This window comes from Corvus hawaiiensis, chromosome 17, assembly GCF_020740725.1.
Source record: "Corvus hawaiiensis isolate bCorHaw1 chromosome 17, bCorHaw1.pri.cur, whole genome shotgun sequence".
NCBI lineage: Eukaryota > Metazoa > Chordata > Aves > Passeriformes > Corvidae > Corvus > Corvus hawaiiensis.
This window is the reverse complement of record NC_063229.1, coordinates 2,457,103-2,475,273: the sequence shown is the minus strand read 5'-3', so window position 1 is coordinate 2,475,273 and position 18,171 is coordinate 2,457,103. Positions and strand designations below refer to the sequence as shown.

Sequence of the window (18,171 nt, the reverse complement as noted above, 5' to 3'; positions counted from 1 at the left end):
GAGGTGTTTTCATGTTTGTTCTTATTTCTCATTTTCTTACTCTGTTTAATTGGTTATAAAATAAATTAATTTCCCCACGTTGAGTCTCTTTTGACTGCGACAGTAATTGGTGAGTGATCTCTCTGACCCATGGGATTTTTATCACATTTTCTCCCCCTTTTCGGTCAAAGAGGGGGAGTGATGGAGCGGCTTGGTGGGCACCTAGCTAGCCAAGATTGACCCACCACGAGTTCTCCAAATCTCTTCACCACCACCTCCACCTTCCACACCCATCCCATTGCCCATGACTTCTCCATGTCCCTGACTCCACTGTCAGTGAAGAGTCTACCAGGACTGCAGCATTTATTAATGCACTTTATTTCCCCCTCACTCAAGACATGCCAATGGAACAGGCTACCCTGTGATGTCCAGTGGTCTGGGCCCTCATCTGCCTCCAAAACTCCCCTACAAGGGCTGCACAAATTGCCTGTGGCAGGTCTGTGGCAAGTCCATGGTAAGTCCACAACAGGCCCATGTTGGGTCTCTGATGGGCCCCTGGAGGTCCCTTGGCCCAGCTGCCTGTGCCCCTCTGTAGGGACCTCCTCACTTTCTGCCCAAATGGTCCTTCAGTATCACCAGCACTTTTTGTGCCTTCTTCAGGACCTCCTCCTCATCCACACTGGGGAAGGCCTCGCTGGGGGTCATGGGGAAGGGGTGGTAATTTGGGTACTGTGTGGCCTTGCCATTCACGCCGCAGCCACACAACCACTGCACATCCGGTACCAGGCCCCTCAGCTCCGGCTCCTTTGTCTCCAGCCATTGGGCCAGACCCATCAGCCCCCCTGGGCTCTCAAAGGCTTCACCACAGCAAAGTACGGCTGCCACCAGTGCCTTCTCCAGGGCCTGGTGCACTTTGAAGAGGACCCAGTTGGGGCAGCAGCGCCGGATGTCATTGTGGGCTGCCTGCAGGTCACTTGTGGCCTGACACAGCCACCGCAGGGCCTCAGGGACGGATGGAGTCAGGGCCATGAGCTCCTCAGTGCTCAGCCAGGAGCTGCAACCTCCCTGTCCCTGGTGCTGGGCAGCACTCGCAGGTTTGTACTGGACACAGAACTCTGGCCACACCTTTGGCTGCCTGACACCATGCAGAGGCCTCGAAATTGCCAGGCTGGGATCCTTCCATGGCCCCCCTTCTTCCACAGCCTCCTCCTGCAGCCTTTTCTCTGGCTCTGGTGCAGAACCCACCAGTTCCACGTTGTTCTCCTCCAGAACCAAGGCCAAGTCCTGTGGCTCCTGGCAGACCAGCATTTCACGCAGCACGGACAAAGCAGGTGCCTCCAGCTGCCCATCCAGGATATTATTTATCTCCTGCGCCAGTGTCTCCACAACCCTCATGTGGTGCCGGTTCAGCCCCATCTCCGTGTGTCGGATGTAGAGGAGCCGCTGGCCACCAGCAGATGGGCACACATGGATGACGTGTGACTGGGAGCTGCCCTTCACCTTTGCCCCACCATGGACCAGCACAGTGCGGATGTCCTTGCAGCACTGAACTTTCAGCTGCTCCACTGCAAAGCCACCATCCTCCTCCATTCCCGTCACAGCCTTATGGCTCTTCCACTGAAGCAGGGACTCCAGCCCCAGCCTAAACCATGGGGATATCAGCAGGGTCTGCACATGCCTCTGCACTGGGCACTGAGAGCCATAGTGACATGGCCTTGGGCCACCCTCCTTCAGCTGCTGCTCTGTCACCTCTGAGAGTGCCCGTGGCCGCAGGTGAGGTGGCAGCCTTTGCAGCAGCCATCTGGTATTACACCCAGACACTGGCAGCGCAGCCATGAACACAAAGGTCTTCTCCAAGGCCCGAGCGGTCTCTGAGGACACGCAGTCATTGAAGCACAGCCTGTGGGATGGCTCCAGGCAGTCAGCAGTGCTCAGCAGGTACAGCTCAGCCACAGCAGAACAATCGGGGGGCTCTGGTTCCTCCTGCAGCAGCTGGAAGAAACGCCGTGTGGCCAGGAGGACCGTCTTCTTCTGGGTACTGGTAAGGGTCCCACTGCCATGGCTCTCCTGGTAGATTTGGGCCAGGACATGGCTGTAGTGAGTCACTGTGGGGACCAGGACCATGCCAAGGTGTTGCAGGAGATCTCCAAAGGCAGCCATGTGGGGGTCAGGTGTGAGGAGATAGGGGTAAAAGTCAGCCTCATCTGGGAGCGATGTCACCACCTGCCGTGGCCTGGCCATGTCCCCTGACTTGGCCAGCACCATGGGCAGCTCAGCGAGGTGCTCTGAGTCCACCTCCTCCAGATGGGTCTGCAGGAAGCTGTACACGCTCTGGAGCACGCTGCCCCGCGTGCTCACCTGCTCTGGTGTTGGGCAGGCTGCCCTGCACACATGCTCCAGGTTGGCCACCACCAGGGCAGTGGGTATCTCTACAAGGACTCCCATGGCCTTCAGGAACTTCTTATCAACTTTAAGGGCTTTTGGCAGGATGGTGGCTGATGTCCACAGGAGCTCAGCCACATTTTTGCAGTAGGAAATGCTGCCTTTCAGAGCCACAGCCTTAGAGGAGGCTGCAAAAGGCGGGTGGAGGTTCATCAAGTCTAGGGGGATGTTCAGTGGAGGCAGGAAGTGGATTGTGGCAATTTTCTTCAGGAAACCCTGTGACTCGGGATTTTTCAACAGGATTTCAAGCTGCTTGAGCATCTCCTGCTGTCGCAGCAGCAGTGCTGCAGTGTTGCAGGTAGCCTGAGTGGCTTCACACTCTATCTCCTGGGCCAGTGCCACAAAATCCTCTTCAGAGAGGCTGGTGCGGACACCTGCCTCAAGGAGGAAACACATAGCTTTACAGTCCAAACGTAGCTCCCTAAAGAAAGATTTAGGCACAAAGCGGTTTTGGAGCCGCAGGGTGTGGAAGGAGGGCATGTCATCATAAAAGTAGGAGGCCAGGCGCCAGATTCCGCAGGCATCTTGTATAAAGGCCACCTTCTGAAAAGCTGCCGCAATGGCCTCCAGGCTCTGAAGGTCAAAGGAAGGTTTCAGGACAAAGAACAAGCGTACAGCTTCCTTGAGGTTTTGTTGTGTGAGCTGGGACAGCCGGGGTAGCACCACAGTCATGAAGAGCTTTTGTTCATCTGTGGACTCCCACTTCAAATCCTTGGCCAGCCATTCGTGGATCGGGTTTTGTGTGAGCAGCACCATGTCTCTGTCCAGGTCATACAGGGCTTGGGCACCCGGGGGCACTTCTCTGTATCTGCAGAGCAACAGCACTTTGTGGTAGGGAGCCACAGCTACATAGCCCCCCGCAAACTTCTGGAAGAGAGGCAGGTGCTGGAGCTGCTGCAGCGCCCGTGCATCCAGATTTCCCTTCTGGACAAATCTCAGCAGGGCTGTCACGTCCTGATCGCTTAAATCCCCCCAGCGGAGATCAGCTCTGGTGTCTGCCAGATGGGCCACGACAGCCCTGGGTTCTGTGACCTGCAGTGCCCTTGGCTTCAAGCAATGGACGGCAAAACCATGGGGCAGCAGGGACTGCTGGAGCACAGGGATGCCCAGTTTGTGCAGCACCTTTTCCTCTTCTAAGTAACACTCAAAAAGAACCCTGGAGAGGGAGGATAGTGGCAGTAGGTGCTTCGACTCTGTCTTACTCCCCTGAATAGGCAGCACCGCCATGTCCTGGAGATGATCCATGAATGACTTCATGTTTGCATCTGAGGTGCTGGTGAAGACCACACTTTCAAAGAAGGCCCACAGCCCCTGGATCCACTTTTTCCCCTCTGTGGTCCACTCCAACTGACCCAATGCCTCCTGGATGAGTGGTGTGGCCTCTAGGAGGCCAAGCTTCTTCACAAAGCAAGGTGGGATCCATGCAGGAATACACTTTTGGGCAAAACGGTGTCTGTGCTGGGGGAAGAGGTGGGCAAAGGAGTTTTCGAAGACAGGATGGTGGATGCTGAAAGCATTCAGAAAACCATCTTCTGTGGCCAGCAAGGGCAGGCCTTCCAGTTCTACCTTGTCCCCATTGTTGAGAGTACCTTGGGAGTGCCTGCTCCATCCTCCTAAATACCGCAGAAGGATGGAGCAGCTCTCTGCTGTCCTCAGGGGTGTCTCAGACAGCTTGCAGGGCACAGGCAGAGCCAGGGCCTTGAGGAAGCACCGGAGAGATGCTGGCTCCAAGACAACAGTGTTCACCTGGGCTTCAAAGAACTCCTCATGGATCTGTTGCAGGGGGGTGAATGCTGGAACCAGTTTCATGTTCAGTTGCTGCAGCACCTTCTGGACTTCTGGGTCAGGCATCTTCTTGAGGAAGTATGGCTCTGTTAGCACGTCCCCTCCACCTGGAGATGCCCAGGTTATTGTCACCTTGCTGCCAGGTGACTTCTTGTCATCTGGCAGCAAGATGACAGGCACCAGGGGCAGGCGTGCATGACTGAGATGCCTGTAGATCTCTCTCACCATGTCCTGAAAGATAGGTAGCACCCTTTTCGTAACAGGGAAAAACTGGAGGAAGTGGGAGTCCAGGTGCTGCTCACAGAGTGTCAGGGACCTGTACTGGAGCTTTTCTGGCCCCAGGGCTTTCCACTGCCTGGTGAGAAAGTCACAGTATAGTGGGACCACCAAGCGCCGGAGCAAGAAGTCATTCCAGGCTGTCTCTCTGCAGCCTTTGTCCCAGTGGAGATTGCGCCTGGCCGCATTCACAGAGAAGCTGGCATTGATGTGCACAGGAAGCCCAGTGTTCACGGGCAGTGGAAGGGTGCAGAAGGCTCTGCCCATGTCTCTGTTCAGAGGCTCCAGCGGGGCAGCCAAAGCCCCATAGGGCAGCCACTCAAACACTGGAGACTTCTCAGCCCCATCCTGTGCCCCAATTTGGGAGATCACCCTCCACACACTTCTGGTCTTGGCCCTGCTGTTTTTGACTTTCATGGTATAGGAGAGAAGGGTGGGACTGTTCCCATCCATGGCTTGGCTTAATCTTGCTTGAAAATCCCGTCTCAGCTCTGCATCATCACCTGTGAGCTCTGTGGTCACGCACAGCTTCTCCACCAACTCTTTCCCACTTGGGGGGATCTCAGAGAAGGCCACGGTGTGGACATTCCGGAGGAAGAGCACCAAGTCCTCACCTTCCTCAGCCAGTATTTGCTCCATGTCCCTGAGGTCTTGGTCTCGCACAACCATGTCAGACACCCTGGACTTGAGAGCCTCAGCTGCAGTGCGGAGCGGCAGCCGGAAAAGGACACCCTGTTTCAGGTCAAAGAAGGATGGTAGGAAGGTGTCATAAATGTCTGGAAAATTCTCCTTGAATTTAGGGTTGACAGCAAACATCCCACCAGGCTTCTCGGCTGTGGCTGTGGGCAGGTAGTAGAGATGGGGATCAAAGACACACAGGGTACTGTCTCCAGTCACGAAGGCTGGGCAGTCAGTAAAGTGGAAGACAGTGTTGAAGCCAAGGCCATATTTGCCTGTGACATCCTGCCGGCCTTGCTTGCCACCCACCCCCAGACGCTGAATGCCTTCAATGTCCTGCTGCTGGAAGGGGCTGTCATTGTAGATGCAGAGGGCAGGGCCCTGCAGGAGGTTCCAGTTCTCATTGAAAGTGGCCTTCACTGGGTGCTGTCGGCGGTCCCACACGAAGTGCACAAGCCCTGCACCAGCATCATCCGCATTCTGGAGCACCTCCTTCACCATATCAGGAGCAGACGCTGGGTACTCCTTCAAGATGTTCTTCAGCCGTGTTGGCAAATCTTCATGGGCACCAAATGGCTGCGCCCAGCGGCTCAGGTGATCAGTGATTAGTTCACTCCTCTCCAGTGCTCGGTGGCGTATAGTGGCCACCCCACAGTGCAGGGCTGCATCTCGGGACAGCTCCTTATGGCACAGCAGGACATCTCTGTCCAACGGCATCCATGGTGCATCATTGAAGTGGAGCTTGTCCCGTGGGCGCAAAATGCCCTCCTCATCGGGCAGAAAGAGTTGCTGGGTCTGGTAGGTGTCAGGCTCATTGCCATCTTCCATCAAGCCACAAGACACCAGCCGAAGGGCCAGAGCCAGCTCCGCCGCAGGCAGTGGCTCTCCGGCATGTGTCTCTGCCAGGGTGGAGAGCACTCGGGCATAATCATCCCACGTGAACGTGTGGCGCAGCCCCACACACTCCCAGAGCTCTCTGTAAGGCTTGTACTGCTCTTGGAGCTGATGAAGGTATGGGACAGCCTTAAACGACAGTGTCTCGGCCACAGCCGTGACTGGGACAAAATGGGAGCCCACCAAGATGAAGGGCTCCCCTCGGGCCACTGCAGAAGCCACCTCATCCCAGCTGGAGCGATGTTCCCTGAGCAGCATGTTCAGGTGCTTGTAGCAGCAGTTGGTGGTGTCCTGCAGGTTCTCCAAAGGGAGAGCATTGGAGCTACAGCTCAGTGCCTGCAGCTGGCTAAGGACTGGAGCTGCTGGTATCTGCCGGTCCAGCCCCAAGAAGGATGCAACCTCCTTGGGGAGGCTGAAGTTTTCCCCCAGCAGTTTAGGAGCCAATATAGGGTGGATGAGCCCCACTAATGGGGCATGGATGTGATGGTAGAGCTGGGCAGCTGGCAGCAGCACATGGTCGCCAGTGAGCAGTGTAGCAGGGAGGAAGGGCACAGTCTGGAAAGCGGCCTGCAGGGTGTTGTTCACTCTCTCCTTCACTGCATCCTGAAGCAGCTCAAGGATGCAGGCAGCCCTCTGGTAGCCCTGGGCATGATTCTTGGTCCAGACAAGCTGCACGGTCTTTGCCCGCTCCAGCAGCTCTGGCAGGGCCATGGTGTTCTTCACCATGCCCAGCCTCTCCAGTTGGCTTAGTCTCTCTGGGGAAAGGAAGGCATTCCCAGTGGGGAAGCGCCCATCATTAGGGTCATATAAAGGGGCAGCACGGCCTCTGGGATGCACCAGGCAATTGATGAACTGCAGGTGGCCATGAGGGGTGGCAGGGATGCAGGGTACTGTCTGCAGCACTTTGTCCACATCCTCATGGGACATATCCAGCGCATGGAGGAGCAGTGGGTCCCGGTCAACAGCAGGGAGGTTTATCAAGTTGGGAAGCACAAGCTCACAGAGAAAGCGAGGCCAGTCATAGGTTCCAGCATCCAGCACCTTCCCAAGGCCCTCCTGCACTTTCCCAGGCAAGGCCACAGCCAACAGGGGATGGGGCACGGTGGTGGCAAAGACTCGCTGTGCCACAGCACCCAGCTTAGGGTGTCTTTCCACAGCCTGGTGCAGGAAGCGGGCGTCCTGCAGCGAGCACCAGGAGCGGCCATCAGAAAAGAGCCTGGGGCCACTCCTGGCTGCCACAGCCTGGTAGAAACCAGTCACGGCCTCTGTAAAGGGGTAACGGGCAGTGCTAATGTCTGGCCAGAAGAGATGATACTCATAGTTCTTCAACTCGCCTGCCTCATGCATGGCACGGAGATGGTCCAGTGCCCGGAGCCAGGCCCTCGGCACGGCGTTGTGGAGCAGCACCTGGTTCCACTTGCCCCTCTCCGCCGTGTCCCACAGCCCCTTGCGGTTTGAGAGGATGCTGAAGGTCCCATGCACATGAATTGCCAGCCCTGAGAAGACCGGCATGGGAAGGTGGCAGAAAACTTGCCCCTTCTCAGCATCCAGACGTGGCACCCACTTGCCATCTTCAGTAGGGGCAAGGGGAAGGGCCACACCAGCCATGGGAGGTGGAGGACGGAGCCCTGCTTGTGTGTTCTGGTGAAACAGTTCCAGCAACTCCCCATCACCCTGACATACCAAAACCAGGTAGTGCCACACAGTCCTGGATTCCTCCTCGCAGGCTGAGAGCTGCTCGATGGCTGCCCAGCTTGGGGGATCCCCAGGGGCCCCCAAGTCTTGGATCTCCTTTCGCTGCAGCGTGGCCAGATGTGTGGTATCCTTTGCAGAGGTGGCCGTGTCTGGCAGCATCTCCAGGGACAGCTCCCTCACCTTCTTCAGGAAGAGCAGCAGGAGCCGGTTAGAGCCAAGGAAAGTGGTGCCAAGGGACTGGATGCGCTCTGTACCAAAGGCCTCAGTGCAAACCTGCGATGTCACAGCTTCTTCTTCAGTGCGAAAAGGCAGGCGGAAAAGGCTCCCTGGAAAGGGTCCTGGCTCAGGCAGGCAACACCCAAAGATACCATGGTAGGGCTGGAACTGCTCAGCAAAGACACGGAGGATGCGTGGTCGGCTGGAGAAGTCCAGGCGGATGCCAGGGCAGCCGGCACTGGGGAAGTGCTTGCCCAGATGGGTGCCGTTGGGATCAAAGATGAGCAGTGTCTCCCCACTCAGCACTGCCGGCACATCCGTGACACGGTAGACAGAGCTGAAGCCCAGCCCAAAGCGCCCGATCCGGCCTTCCCGGCCCTCCTTTGTAGCAGCTCCAATCCGGGTGATGTTCCGGAGGTCATCCTCTGTGAATAGGGCATTGTTGTAGGCCCAGAGAGCTGGGCCATGGCAGGCAGCCATGTCTGGGTCTAGCAGCCCAGAGGTGGCCTTTCTGCGGCACCGCAGGTCCAGGAGGAAGCGGCACACGGTAGCGCCGGCATCCTCTGCATTCTGGACCATCTCTGTGAAGAGGTCGCTCTCCTCGCCGTACTCCCGGAGGATGTTGCGGAGGCGTAGGGTGATGGGCTCCGAGGGGCCACAGGCTGTGAACGGCTCCGGGCCCAGCACCCGTGTACTGAGCAGCTCTGTGCCCAGGAATATGGCTGTGCTGGAAGGCAGTGCCTTGTGCACCACCTCCTGAACATCCTCCTCTTCCTCCAGCTCCATGTCCAGGTACACGGCAGAGGCAGCTGGTCGGAGGGAAAAGCCTGAGCCCTGTGGGATCCTCACAGGAACAGGCACGGTGCCCTTGCCCTGGTGGCCCCGACTCTTCAGCCACTCCAGGACAGCTACAACCACCTGCAACTCTGCAGCAGTGCCTGCTCTGGAGCTGCGCCCATCTATGTCCTGCCCCAGGCAGCGCAGGGCCGACACCGCCCTCTCCTCACTCACCCCCTCCGCCACCCCCCAAGCCCTGAAGAGGCACCTGTAGGGCAGGAAGTCAGGGGGCACGCGGGGCACCAGCATCCCCAGCTCCAGCTCCTTAGGGTAGTCCAGTACAGCATCATGTGGCAGGACAAGCCCAGACCCAGTCCACACTACAGCATCATTCGGAGCAGTCCCAAAGGCCTTCAGGTTTTCCTGCATGTGCCAGTAGACAGGCTGGAGAGCGGGACCCACCTCATCCATGTCCCCGTGCCCTGCCAGCTTTCTCAGCTGCTCCCACACTCTCTCTGGCGGTGGGGTCTGGCTCAGCCCCAGCTTCTTCTCTGCCTCTGGCACAAAGGCGCCAGTCAGGGGCATGGCAAGCCCCACCAGGGCCTGGTACTGGGTGGATCGCAGCTCCTTGGGGGGCAGGAAGGGCTGCCCAGGCTCTCCTGTGCACTTGGAGCGAGGCACCCATGGCAGGGCCTGGAGCTGCCTGAGCTCTGCAGCGCTGAAGCTATCCAGTGCCTTGGGGCGGTTGCAGACCTTGATCAGTGCCTCAGCCCTGTCCAGAGCTGCCATGTTGCCCTGGCTGACTTTTGCTGCAGCTGCCAGGATATCTGAGGGCAGCAGGCAACCCTCACCATGCCGCAAGCCCACGGCCCTCAAGGCACAGAGGACAGATGGACTGTGAAAGGTGGCGGGAGGAAAGCGCTCGGGTCCCAGCAGTGCCTGCAAGGTGCTGTCGCACGGGTCGTAGAGGTCTCGTGGGCATGCAGGGCCATTGGGGGTCTCCAGGAAGGCCAGCTCACTGCAGGCCTGCCGGAGAGGGGGGCTCTGTGCAAAGACAACATCTCCATGCTGCAGCACCCAGAGCAGCAGAGCCTCTGTCTCAGCTGCCCGCCCCGCATACGTGCCTTGGGCCACAGCTTTGACGGCCTCCAGCATCACATGGGCTGCACTGATGAGGGGCCTCTGGAGCCTCCCGAGGAGCCGCCGGTCAACTTCATCCCGGCACCGCAACACGGCCTCCGGCAGCAGCACATCTCGGGGCGGCTCCAGCTCTGGCTCCAGCGCCGGGGTGGCACCGGCCGGCACCAGCTCCACGGGCTGTGGGGTGGCCAAGCAGGGCAGTGGCAGAAAGAGGGGCAGAGCAGCCAGCGTGGCCATGTCCTGCTTTGTCAGGGATGGGACATCTGCCAGGTAGAGCCGGAGGGTGACCACATCCACATCGGGCAGTGAGGCCATGCGGGAGGCCACTGCTGCAGCCCCCTGCCTGCCCAGGGCCCGCAGGGCGTTCAGGGGACATGGAGGCAGGACATAGCGGGACAGGGAGCGGTGCCATGTGCCTGGTGGCACCACGGGGCAACCCAGGACCTCCAGCACAGAGGCCACAGCAGGTGGCAGGAGCTGGTCCTCCCATGCCTGGAAGATAAGACTGGATTCAGGTCTCAGTGGAGCCAGACGGACACTGGGAGCATCCAGTGGGGACAGGGATATGAGAGGGAGCCCCTCCAGAGGGCCCAGATCTTCCACATGATGGGCCAGGAATCGCCACACAGCTGGGAACCAGGAAGCTGGGGGCTGGGGGGGCCCTTGGGCTGGGCACCAGGTCACTGGGGTTGAAGACTGGGATGTCCAGGTGGGGGGCAGAGCCAAGCGCAGGGTCTGTGCAGTCACAGCTGGGTCCAGCAGAACCAGGTTGGGGAAGAGACCTGTGTGCAAGAGGCAGAGGCTGGACTAGAACACATGGGACCTGGGACCTGGCAGGGGGACTCAGTATGGGGGAGAAAGAACCTGAGCTCTGCGGGATATGGGAGGACCTGGACTCTGAAGGGACAGTGGATACCCTGAATAGGAGCACAGAGAGCCCAGAAACCCCACATGGGTGGGGATATAGGAAAGAGATGTGGGAGGTAAAAAGGTGTAAGGGGGACCAGTAGTGGGGAGCACAGAGGTCTTCAAACGAGGAACACAGGGAGACCGAGGATCTGAGGGAGCACAGAGGGGACAAGGGAATGTGGGAAGAAGAGCAAGGACATGGAGTCCCCAGAGAGACAAGGAGGTACAGCAGCTGCAGAGGAGCCCCAAGGTGTACGAGGCTGCCTAGGGGTGTTGGGGTTTAGGGGGGGGGACAACCAGGGGACCTAAAGGTGGTCCAGGAACCCCCATGTCTTACCCTCCTTGGCAATGCCTCGCAGGAGGCTGTCCAAACCTGGCTCCAAGTCTGAGGGCAGGAAGGACCCGGCCAAGCCAGGCAGGAGCTCCCTGTGGGAACAAACAGAGGTGCTGGGGGACTCGAGAGGTAATGGGGGGCAGCTTTCTGGGCACCTGCCTCAGCTCCCACTTGGTGTCACCAGGTGAGAGAAGGAGGGCAGCGAGGAGCCCAAATACCCAGGTTTGGCCGGGGCCGCCTTTCCAATTCAACGGCGAGAGCTGCAACTGTGGGCACCCGGCTGTCCTGCCCACTCTGCAGGGAGTGGAGCTGCCGGGGGCCAGGGGCTCACCTGGGGCACTCGGCTGTGTCCACGTAGACAAGGGCTGACGCGGTTCCAAAGGCCACGAAGGTTCCGTCGGCGCGAGGCAGGAGGGGGAGGCCCCGCAGCTCAGCATGGCACCCATCCCCAGCCACGTAGCGCAGCAGGGAGAGGCGGCCGGCAGCCAGGAGCTCTGGCGCCCCGTGGTGCTGCAGCACCTCCCGCACGTGTCCTGCCGTGGCCTCCCGCAGACCCTTCGGCATCCCCAAAGTCAGCGCCCTCCACACGTGGGATGGGACCTCGGCCACCGGTTCCCCAGCTGCCACCAGCACGGCCTGGATTGCCCTCCGTGTGGCCATGTTGCCCGCGGCCTCCGGCAGCAGCACAGCCTCGGGTGCCCGCAGCCACCCCGCTGCCCCCTCTGCGGCCGGCACCAGGACGGGGGCAGCCGCCAGCTCCTGGCACACACGGGTCACCAGGCTGCGCATCCGGCCGGAGCTCGGCGTGCGCTCGGGGTCTGGCCACAGGCTGTGGGCATCTGCACCTGGCAGAGCCACGGCCACGGCGGCCAAAGAGCTGTAGACGCGGGGCAGAAGGTCGAGCAGCAGCAGAGCATTCCAGCGGGCGTCTTCCTCACCCTTCTCGCCTTCCTGGGGCCAGCGCAGGTGGCGGCGATCATCGGAGAGGGCGAAGGGAGCGCTGGCATGGAAGGGCAGCCCTGTGGCCGTCTCGTCGGTGGCTGGCAGGGGCAGGAAGCAGCAGAGCCGCCCTTGGCAGGTCCCGTGGAGGGGGTGTGCCAGGCTCAGTTCAGGGCAGCAACCCAGCCCTGTGCCCAGAGCTACGGCTGGCCCTTCAGTGGCCCTGCCCGTGGCCACCAGCCATTCGCTCCCAGCACCCACCCCATCCCCGTGCAGGGCCATCAGGCACCACGCCAGACTCAGCCCTTCATCCCCTGATGGCACCGGGACAGGGAGAGGCTGAGGGGATGCCGCAAGTGTTCCCATGAGTGTCTGGACCCCATCAGGGGCCACACGGTGCAGGGTCACGCGGCGGACATGGCGGAGGAAGAGGAGGGCAAGAGGGGCCTCTGTGAGGAAGGTCTGCATGAGGCTGTGGATGCGCTCAGGATCGGAGACCCCTGCAGCGATTTCCGAGGGTTGCTGGCGAAGGGGGAAGCGGAAGAGGGTGCCCTGGGCAGAGGCACGGTGCTGTCCCACAGCTTCCAGCCCGGCCCAGAAGGGCTCAAAAAGGCCAGGAAGGTCCTGGGCTTCAGAGATGTTCCAGCGCTTGCCAGCACCCGGCAGCACCTGGCATTCGGGGTCCAGCACCCCCAAGTATGGGGGGCTCAGCACACCTGGCAGGTCTGGAGACACGGGAACCATGAGCCCACAGAGATGACATGGACACCACTGCCTTCCCAGATTATCCCAACCTATCAGTGCCCCAAATGCCCATCCAATAGCCTCAAGTTCATCCCCACGGTGCCTCCCATGATCCAAAGCATAATCCCAATTCACCAGTCCTCCCTCAGTTTGCCCCCTAGCCCTGCCCTCCATTGCCAGCCAGCCTCCCCCCAGCCTCCTGGTGCTTTGGGTTTCCTCACTTCAGACTCAGCGCTCCATCCTGCACACCCCCAGTGCCCCGCAGTTCTCCCCAGCACCCGTAGCTCAGTGCCTCCAGTAAAACCCACGTCCCCAGTTCAGTCCCAGCTGAGGCTCCCAGTGCCACTCACCGGTAAGGTGGTAGACAGAGGTGAAGCCCAAGCCGAAGCGCCCCACAGTGTGGGGATCCTCTCGCTTGTGTGACACCCCTGGCTTCTGAATCCCTGTCCAGTCCCGGGGTGACATCACGGCGTCATTGTAGGCCAGGAGAGCTGGGCCTGGTGGTCAGCACCATCATGGGTTAGGGGAGAATTGGGACATGGAGGGGGAACTGTCATTCACACTCAGTGTTCTCACAAGCTCCAGTCCCACAAAACCCCTCTCAATATCAGAGTCTTCCCAGTACCCTCAGTGTCCCCAGCACATCCCAGAACCCCTCACCAGTTCCATTTCCCCCAGTCCCTCCCAGCACCAGCCAGTGCCACCCCAGGGCTTCATCCAGTCTCTCCCAGTGCCCACAGTGCCTCTCACCCTGGGTGCCCTCCAGTCCCCCTCCAGTGATGTTGAATTCCCGCTCGTCGCACACAAACACGACCTCGTTAGCGCCAGCATCGTCCGCGTTCTGCACGAGCTCCTGGAATCGGGATCAGTGCCCGGTCACCTGGGCCCCCCCAAGGCCCCAAGAAGAGCACCGACCTTCTCTCCCAGCTGGGCACCAAGGTCCTGGGGCTGGTGCTGAACAGGGACCAGCCCTGCTCCCTGTGGTCACTCTGCCCTGCTGGGCAGGAGATCCCGGACAGGTGGGTTCCCTGGAGGCCTCACCTTGAGGATCTGCCCCCCATCCGGGTACTTCTGCAGGATGCTGTGCAGGTAGTCAAGGAAGGTGGGTACCTGCTGGCAGAAGGTGTCCCTGTAAAACAGAGAGACAGAGAGGGGCTGTGGGGGAGGCTGCGTAACCAGGACCCCCATGTCCTCCTTGGATCCTGCAGGATGTCCCTTTCCTTGGAAGGGGTCAAGGAGCCCATCTCCTTCCAGGACCCACTGAAACAACCCCTCCAAAGACTACAACCACACTTTTCCAGGCCCCCATCTCTTCCTGGGATGCTCCAGCGCCCTGGTTTTGACTGGGATAAAGTTAATTTTCTTCTCAGAAGCTGAGGCTGTGTTCAGGATTTAGAGTGAGAACAGTGTTGGTAGCACTCTGATGTTTGAGTTGGAGCCATGCTCACTCCAAGTCAAGGACCTTTTGGTGTCCCATGCTCTGCCAGCAAGGGGGGAGCATGGCCAGGAGAGCTGACCCAACTGGCCAGAGGGATATTCCGGACCACAGAACCTCCTGCCCAGTACAGACACTGGGAGGGGGTTGGCCGGGAGCCGCCAATCGCTGCTGGGGAAGGGGCTGGGCATTGGTCACTGGGCGACGAGCAACTCTTGGGCACTGCTGGTTTCTCTTGGGTTTTATTTCTTTCTCTCTCCTTTTCATTACTATTAGTTTTGTTTCAATTATTAAACTGTTCTTGTGTACGTTCAGGGGTTTTACCTTTTCTTTTGATTTTCCCCCACTGGGAACAGCGAGTGGCTTTGTGGGACTGAGCTGTGGGCTGGGGTTAAACTGTCCTGGGGGTTTGGGTAACCACGGAGGGGAGGGGAGGGGAGGGGAGGGGGGGAGGGGAGGGGGGGGAGGGGAGGGGAGGGGAGGGGGGAGGGGGGGGAGGGGAGGGGGGGGGAGGGGAGGGGGGAGGGGAGGGGGGGAGGGGAGGGGAGGGGGGGAGGGGGGGGAGGGGAGGGGAGGGGGGGGAGGGGAGGGGAGGGGAGGGGAGGGGAGGGGAGGGGAGGGGGGGAGGGGAGGGGGGAGGGGAGGGGAGGGGGGGAGGGGAGGGGGGGAGGGGGGGGAGGGAGGGGAGGGGAGGGGAGGGGAGGGGAGGGGAGGGGAGGGGGGGAGGGGAGGGGGGGGGAGGGGAGGGGAGGGGAGGGGAGGGGAGGGGAGGGGGGGAGGGGAGGGGGGGAGGGAGGGGAGGGGAGGGGGGAGGGGGGGGAGGGGAGGGGGGGGGAGGGGAGGGGGGGAGGGGAGGGGGGGAGGGGAGGGGAGGGGAGGGGAGGGGAGGGGAGGGGAGGGGAGGGGGGAGGGGAGGGGGGGAGGGGAGGGGGGGAGGGGAGGGGGGGGGAGGGGAGGGGAGGGGAGGGGAGGGAGGGGGAGGGAGGGGAGGGGGGGGAGGGGAGGGAGGGGAGGGGAGAGGAAGAGAAGAGGGAAGAGGGAAGAGGGAAGAGGGAAGAGGGAAGAGGGAAGGAAGGGAAGGAAGGGAAGGGAAGGGAACGCAGCCGGCACACTCGATTCAGCTCCAGCCGTTCTCGTACCACAGCCCAGTGTTACCAACCACAACAGAGTGATAACCTTAGCCCAGAGCCAGGAGGATGAACATTCCCATGGGAACACATGGAAGGGTTTTATAAAATGGACCTGTGCAGGAATTCTGTGAGCAAACAAAACACTGTGACCCACAACTATTAAACTAATACAATAAATGTTTACAAGAGCTTTGTTTTAATATGCTCTACTCAGATCTCTTGTTATCTCAACCTTTTTTCCCTCGCACTGGGCACCAATAAGGACTGGGATGAAAGCAATTTATTCACCAAAAAAAAAAAAAAAAAAACCAAACAACCCTACATTTGAAAGAGAATTCATTTCATTTTTAATCCCACCAAAAATAAAGCCACAGTTTGTAGTTTGTGTCAAGATTAAATGACAAGAGTGCTATAATCTGTCTCCTAGAAAACAGAGCATAGCCCTAATGTAAAGATATGTTTGCATGAGAACATTTTGTATGAAAATGTTTTGTGTGTTAGTTTTGTATCATAAAAACTAATCCTTCATAATGTATAGAATTATACAGCAGAGTAAGAATATTATTGTAACAAAAACTGTAGAAAGAAGCTACAACCAAAGAAGCCTCCTGAAGATACCTGACTAGGACTTTAAAGTGTAAGTTAAACCACTAAGATTAGATAAAGGAAAGAGAAATACCCATAGATAGTAAAATAACAAATTAAGTGATCCCATTAGTAGAAGATGTTGAAATTCCAGAGAGATCAAAACGGGCTCCCCAGTGATTACTGAACTACTGGAAGGGGCACAACCAGTGTCAATTAAACAATATACACTAAGGCATGGAACATGAGTAAGAATAGAACCAATAATTACTAAATTTATTAATCAGAGGTTGTTGAGAGAGTGTAGATCTTCCTGCAGTATCCCAATTCTACAACCACAGACGCTGTCATTGAGGCAAAACCGTTACCTGTGGGGACATCAGCTCAAAAGGCTGAAATAACAGCCCTAACTTGAGCCTTGGCGTTAGCCAAAGGAAAACCTATCAACATTTGGACTGATTCAAGGTATGCTTTTGGGGTGGTACACGCTCACGGGGCTATCTGGAAAGAAAGAGGTTTATTAAGAAAGAGGTTTATTAACCTCACAGAAGAAAGAAATCAATCATGCTACTGAAATCATCCAGTTACTGGAAGCAGTGGTAAAACCTTCAAAAGAGGCTATAATGCATTGTAAAGGACACTCCCAGGGTAACACTATCCCTGAACTGGGAAATGCTATGGCAGACAAAACAGCAAAGGCAGTGGCCAGTGGGGTTCAGATCCAAGCCCTAACTCTAATTATGATTTAAATTAGATACAAGAAGAAAAAAAAATGAGCACAGATGAGTGGGCTAAGATAAAAAGGTCTCATAGTCATACCCAGAAAACTGTTAAAATTATTTATCCAAAGTGAACATTGCATCAAATCACCTTAGATGAGACTTCTTGAAGGCTTAAAAAGGTATGAGACAAACTTACATCATGGTTACCCAACTTATCCTGGCTTAAACAATTGTTTGTAATAGATATTTGTGTTATTGCATTCTTACTTACTGTTTGTATTAGTAATTACTGTTGTATAATATTATGTACTTAGAATCACGATGCTTATGCTCAATGACAAAAGCATAAACTTAGAAATAAAATAGAGAAGGATTCTTACATTAAAGACATGCAAGATTTGTAAAGAATTACAAATAACCAAAGAAAAGGGGGGATTGAAGAAGGGGCAGTCAATAACTAACTCGTGTAAGCACAAGTTAACTATTGGGAGACAGCAAATGTTAGTTCAGACAGAAGATGTTAATTACAAAGCCTGAGAAGCCGAATTCACCCTAATCTTGTCAAGATAGAGGGGACAAGGATTATCTCAGAGACCGCTGAATCATTCCTCAGAGGACTACGCATGCCCAGGGAGAAAGGTGAAAAGTTCATGAGAGGATGACTACTGGCCTTCCTCAGAGAAGACCCCCCATGCGTGTCCCATATGCTAATGACTTCCGATAAAGAAGTTGTATAACCACACCTGTCCCAAGGAATGTGATGAATATTCATAATTTAGCCCATAATACTGTGTTGTAGAGAGCACCGGGTGTGTGTGTTCGGAGGAGCGATCCCCACACACCCGGCGCGCCGAATAAAGCAAATACCCACTTCTCTGACTCTGTCTCTCAAGTGTCTCCTGGCCCGGTTGTGGCGTGACTCATCAGCTTCTGAGGAGAAAATTCTCTCTCTCCCAGTCAAAACCAAGACATCCAGCAACCCCTGAAACTCCATTCCTGTGAGCCCTGACTGCCGCTGTCCCCACCTCCCTCAGTCACCCTTCAGCTCTCCCCACCACCCCTTGAGCCCCCGCCCCACCAACAGCTCCCCATGACCCCGGAATGCTCCAGCCATGCCCTGTGTCCCCCCACAAACCCCCAGTGACACCCTCTAGACCCACTCACTCCTTTGGCTGCTTGAGGGCCATGATGGGCGCTGCGGAGAGACCCCCGCCCGCCGCCCGGAGCCGCTGCCGCCCGGAGCCGCTGCCGCCCGGAGCCGCTGCCGCCCGGAGCCGCTGCCGCCCGGAGCCGCTGCCGCCCGGAGCCGCTGCCGCCCGGAGCCGCTGCCGCCCGGAGCCGCTGCCGCCCGGAGCCGCTGCCGCCCGGAGCCGCTGCCGCCCGGAGCCGCTGCCGCCCGGAGCCGCTGCCGCCCGGAGCCGCTGCCGCCCGGAGCCGCTGCCGCCCGGAGCCGCTGCCGCCCGGAGCCGCTGCCGCCCGGAGCCGCTGCCG

General features: G+C 58.1%; 1 protein-coding gene across 1 annotated transcript; it reads right to left on the bottom strand.

Moving 5' to 3' along the window:
* Window positions 1-334: 334 nt before the first annotated feature.
* On the bottom strand, window positions 335-17,943 carry LOC125334668 (sacsin-like). The gene is made up of 7 exons (XM_048321764.1): window positions 17,845-17,943; window positions 13,850-13,937; window positions 13,559-13,661; window positions 13,159-13,305; window positions 11,457-12,789; window positions 11,129-11,217; window positions 335-10,664 (listed from the first exon to the last, which is right to left on the bottom strand). The coding sequence occupies exons 1-7, from the start codon at window positions 17,865-17,867 to the stop codon at window positions 583-585; spliced, it is 11,865 nt and encodes a 3,954-aa protein (XP_048177721.1). The 5' UTR covers window positions 17,868-17,943; the 3' UTR covers window positions 335-582.
* Between the last annotated feature and the right edge of the window lie 228 nt (window positions 17,944-18,171).

Coding starts and splice junctions, on each gene's coding strand:
- LOC125334668 (XM_048321764.1), bottom strand. CDS start 17,867: ATGGCCCTCAAGCAGCCAAAGGA. Junction 11,218..11,456: donor GACACAGCCGAGTGCCCCAG/GTGAGCCCCTGG, acceptor TTGTTCCCACAG/GGAGCTCCTGCCTGGCTTGG. Junction 10,665..11,128: donor GCGAGGCATTGCCAAGGAGG/GTAAGACATGGG, acceptor TCTTGCACACAG/GTCTCTTCCCCAACCTGGTT.